Source organism: Eucyclogobius newberryi, unplaced genomic scaffold, assembly GCF_026437365.1.
Source record: "Eucyclogobius newberryi isolate DKJ021-1_F unplaced genomic scaffold, fEucNew1.0.hap1 SCAF_10, whole genome shotgun sequence".
Taxonomy (NCBI): domain Eukaryota; kingdom Metazoa; phylum Chordata; class Actinopteri; order Gobiiformes; family Gobiidae; genus Eucyclogobius; species Eucyclogobius newberryi.
This window is the reverse complement of record NW_027315724.1, coordinates 12,128,636-12,133,234: the sequence shown is the minus strand read 5'-3', so window position 1 is coordinate 12,133,234 and position 4,599 is coordinate 12,128,636. Positions and strand designations below refer to the sequence as shown.

General features: G+C 39.6%; 1 protein-coding gene across 1 annotated transcript; it reads left to right on the top strand.

Moving 5' to 3' along the window:
• Positions 1-679: 679 nt before the first annotated feature.
• Positions 680-4,370, top strand: ssr3 (signal sequence receptor, gamma). The gene is made up of 5 exons (XM_072461133.1): positions 680-923; positions 2,062-2,188; positions 2,836-2,934; positions 3,086-3,217; positions 4,093-4,370. Exons 1-5 carry the CDS (start codon positions 791-793, stop codon positions 4,157-4,159), a joined length of 558 nt encoding a protein of 185 aa, XP_072317234.1. The 5' UTR covers positions 680-790; the 3' UTR covers positions 4,160-4,370.
• The last annotated feature ends 229 nt before the right edge of the window (positions 4,371-4,599 follow it).

Here is a 4,599-nt window from a genome sequence, read left to right as displayed (position 1 = left end):
AAATTCATCTGCCATCCATGTGCCGTCGTGAAACATATTCATGTGCAATTACTGTCGTGATCACATGCAATGGTATTTATTTATTTGTATCTTTATTATTTTTTCCCCTGCATCCCTTGTTGGGTTTTGTCTATGGGAGTTTTTGTTTATAGGAGATCTTCTACTGAAAGTGTTTTTTCAAACTTCCTATAAGTGATCTGTTCTTTTCTTCTGTATCTAAGGAATATCTTATCTTATCTTATCTTATCTTCCTAACCAGTCCTCGTGTTGAGCAGCACTAATACCTTTGTTTGAACTTTTCTGTTATTATTTTTTAACTCACAGGTTTCCAAACTATGGCCCTAAAGCCTCTTTCATAATTGGCCCAAATTCTTACATTGTTACTGCAAAACTACAACTACAACTTCAATAACATCACATTTACTACGATACAGACGTACAATGAGTGATCCAAACTTTACTAAAGGCAACGTGGCCCCGTCAAAGGTGGGTTAAATGCATTTGAATGACTCTCTGTAATGACCATCTGCTGAATATGCTTGAATTGCCCCATCTCATAATAACAACAAATGAAATCACAAAATGACCCTAAACTGCAGTTCTCATATCGACCAGTAGAGGGCGGTGCTCCAGTGCGCGACCCTCCTTCCCCCCGATGACGCGCTTCCGCCTCTGGTTTCCGGGTTTGTGCTGACGCGTCGCTCCTTTCCTCTCCTGTCCGTACACCGACGTGTCAGTCCGCTTGTACCCCGCACAGAGCACCACTCGGGCCGCTCACTCTGCAGACAACATGCCGCCGAAAAGCAACACCAAGCAGCAGTCCGAGGAAGACCTGCTCCTCCAGGACTTCAGCCGGAACCTGTCCGCCAAATCCACCGCGCTCTTCTACGGAAACGCGCTCATCGTCTCTGCCATTCCCATTTGTGAGTAGTGCCCGGGCTAACCGCTAAGGCACAGGCTAAACGGTAGCGTCATACATTAATGTGCAGCGTTTAAAGCCTGCATAGTTCAAATAAGTGGCAGTGATCAAAGCAAAAGGAGTTTTTCAGGGTAAAAAAGGCATTGGAACGGCACTTTTACGCACAGCTCTCCAGAAGTTCTTACTGATTGAACGCGTCAGATTTTACTTTGATCCTTTTGGAGTCCGATTCATTCTCAAGATTCAGTCCGTTAATCAATGAAATCTAGAAAATCCGTGTCGTATTAGGGTTGTTACTGCAAAAGAGCACCGATAAGTTTATTTATTTGACTACTTGTGGATCAGTTCGTACGCTTACGTGGCATTGGCTTCCAAATGCAATTGCAGCTTGCCAAATGCTAACTTCCACTTTACCCACAATCGTAGTTGTCCTAGTTGATCACATTCATAATATTTAATTTATGGCTTTGTAGTACTCATACAAGAGCCAAAATCTTCTACGGATTCGCCTTCAACGTATTGAAGTATCCACTGTAATAATGTACTTTTGTATTAAAAAAGTAGCCCAAATAGCTTCAAGTATTTCACTTTTTTATTGAATATTTTTTGTTTTTTTTAGACAAAACGTTCAATCAAATCAGACATTTATATAGGGCATATCTAATAAAAAAAATACATAAACACTTAAATAACAAATTGACCTAGATGAAACAAAACTCGCTTATAAAAAAAAAAACACACAACATACATTTTGAGAACTATTTTTAAAGCATCTAGATATGTTCAGGTTTTTTGTTCTACTGAAGTGGCTAAAATGTTTTCAATATATGTTTTTGTAATTTTTATTTATATTTTCGTTTGCTTTACACCCAGACATGAACTCAAACCTTTAGGGAAGATGTCACCACGAGCATGCTCAAAAATACCCCATCAGCCGTGTCCACTTCCAAATGTAGCGGAGTAAAAGCACACATAACTACTCTTAAATGTAATAAAGTCAAAACATATCCACTGTTTAAAAAAAGACTGAAGTACGGTAATGCCAGTGCTTCAGCCTTTGTACTTTGTTTACCTTCCACCGCTGACTACTTATTGATGTGTTCTAAATGTGCTTCTAAAAGTTTGATCCCTGGTGCTCGCAGGGTTGTTCTGGAGGATCTGGCACATGGACTTGGTGCAGTCTGCTGTCCTGTATGCCGTTATGACCCTGGTCAGCACGTACCTGGTGGCCTTCGCCTACAAGAACGTCAAATTTGTGCTCAAACATAAGTAGGTTCTCGTTTCTTTACATGTTGAGCAGAGGTGGGTAGAGCAGATACAGATACTAGAACTGGGATTCAAGCGAGTCTCAATAATCAATAAATCAGAGCTAGTATTTGACATGGTAACAGTATATGTAAGGAAAACTACAATAATAATAAATTCAGTGTAATAGCCTATTCATTAGAGTCTAAATTGCGTTTGAAATGTTAGTATTTTGACAACACAACTTCAAAATAATGTTAATCAAGTAGAAGTTGTATTTGGGGAAACTAATACTAGTTTCCCCAAAATACAAGTAAGAGTCATTTTGATATGTAATTTGAAGTATAAAACATTAAATGATGCTCAAACTGGTGTTTAGACCACATAAATTACAAAAACTAAATCATATCTGAAGGAGCGGTGCAAGAAACACAAATGATCAAATAGTTTAATACTGTCAGTGTCAAGATAAAGCTTTTGTCACTTGTAGATTTACTTACAGCGGGAGGAGGAGCCAACACTTTTACTCGAGTAAGAGGCTGTTACTCTGTCAAATGTATTACTCAAGTAGGAGGAAGTTTCTGAAGCGGAGCGTTGCCCACCTCTAATCTGGAGTGTTGAGGACGCGCTTTGTCCCGGGGCAGTTTAGCTAACGGTCTGTGGCCCCACAGAGTCGCCCAGAAGCGTGAAGACGCCGTGTCCAAAGAGGTGACCAGGAAGCTGTCCGAGGCCGACAACCGCAAGATGTCCCGCAAGGAGAAAGATGAGAGGTAAAACTAAGCAGCGAAATGTGAAGAGGCGGGGCTTGTCCGTTGAGCAGGAAGTCGATGCAGTTTCTGTTGTTTAGTCCGTTTTAGATCAATGTTGTGGTTTAGAATGAACTAAAATGATCTGATACATCTTGCTTGTGTGTTTGTCCAGGATCCTGTGGAAGAAGAATGAAGTGGCAGACTACGAGGCCACCACCTTCTCCATCTTCTACAACAACACTCTGTTCCTGGTGCTGGTCATCGTCGCCTCGTTCTTCCTGCTCAGGAACTTCAACCCCACCGTGTATCCTTTAGCTACACCCCGTCACTACACATAAATGTATATATCTGACAGAGCAGATCTATGGAGAGGCCACCTCACGCTCAGTAAGAATGGTTGTTCTACAAGGTGTTATTGAGCGGTAAAATCACCTGAATGAAAGAATGGAACCCTCCACCAGAGAAGATACAAATGCACTGTTAATGTCAGTTTTATACTCTGATGTTTGTGATTGAATTCATAATAATAAGAAATTATAGTAGTTGTAAATGTTATTTAATATTTATTCTGCCTCAAAGTTAGCGTTAGCATTGAGACACACAGACCTGGCTTTACAAACACAGTGATGTCTTCTGGTAAAGTATTCTCCTCTTCTTTAAAACTCCCTGTCCACTGATGATCTGTCAGTATTTTTGTATTTGACCCCTTAGAACTATAATAGGAATAAAAAGTAGTGACTCTAACAGGCTCTTGTGAGATTATACTGTGCTTGAGTCCTTTGGCAAGACACTTGAACCATTCTCCGGCTTTACAAATAACATTTGTCTATTTTGGGCTGTATAGTGAACAAAAAAACACTTAAATTTGTTCTTAAAATTGTCACTATTATTCTTTTGTGGTTCTTAGGATAATATGAACAATCACGATGATTATTTCAGAATGCGGATAAGATTAGGTTTAGGAACAGGTTATTTGTTAAGGTCAGAGCTTAGGAATAGGTTTTCTGATCAGGTTTTGACAGAACTGCATTTGGGGAATTACGTCCAAGCAAAATGTGAACATGGGGAAAATAGGTTTCACAGCTACATTTGCAAGTTGAATCCTGCTCTCCCACTGCTCTTGAAGATGTATTGTATAGAAGATATGTTCGTGTGTTGCCTTAACTTTGTTTTCTACAGAAACTACATCTTGTCCATCAGCGCCTCGTCGGGACTCATCGCTCTGCTGTCGACGGGCTCCAAGTAAAACGAGAGAATAAATGAACAAACATGGAGCTTTTGCTTTGGGAGGAGACGATTTAAATACAGATTTGTGTTGTTTACGTTCAGTGAGGGGTTTGAACGGGGGGGGACGATTACATTTCAACTTCATGAAATTCATGATTCCATGTCTGGGGCTCTCTCCAGTTTTTTGTCTGCGTTTTGTAACAATAAAAGTGACCAGGAGTTCTTGTAAATCCTATTTTTTTTAGTAACATGCTGCACACAACGTATGTTTCAGTTGGCAATGCATTATAGTTTATTCACACTTTGTATATTATGTACATAGACAAACTAATATGAATACACAGATATACACAGATGGCATACTTTCACCACTAAGGATCATTTGAGTAAATTACATAGAGTACATTGGATTATAGTACAGATTTATGCAAACAATTTCTCTAGAATTGTAGCCTAGTT

Coding starts and splice junctions, on each gene's coding strand:
- ssr3 (XM_072461133.1), top strand. CDS start 791: ATGCCGCCGAAAAGCAACACCAAGCAGCAGTCCGAGGAAGACCTGCTC. Junction 924..2,061: donor CGTCTCTGCCATTCCCATTT/GTGAGTAGTGCC, acceptor TGGTGCTCGCAG/GGTTGTTCTGGAGGATCTGG. Junction 2,189..2,835: donor AAATTTGTGCTCAAACATAA/GTAGGTTCTCGT, acceptor GTGGCCCCACAG/AGTCGCCCAGAAGCGTGAAG.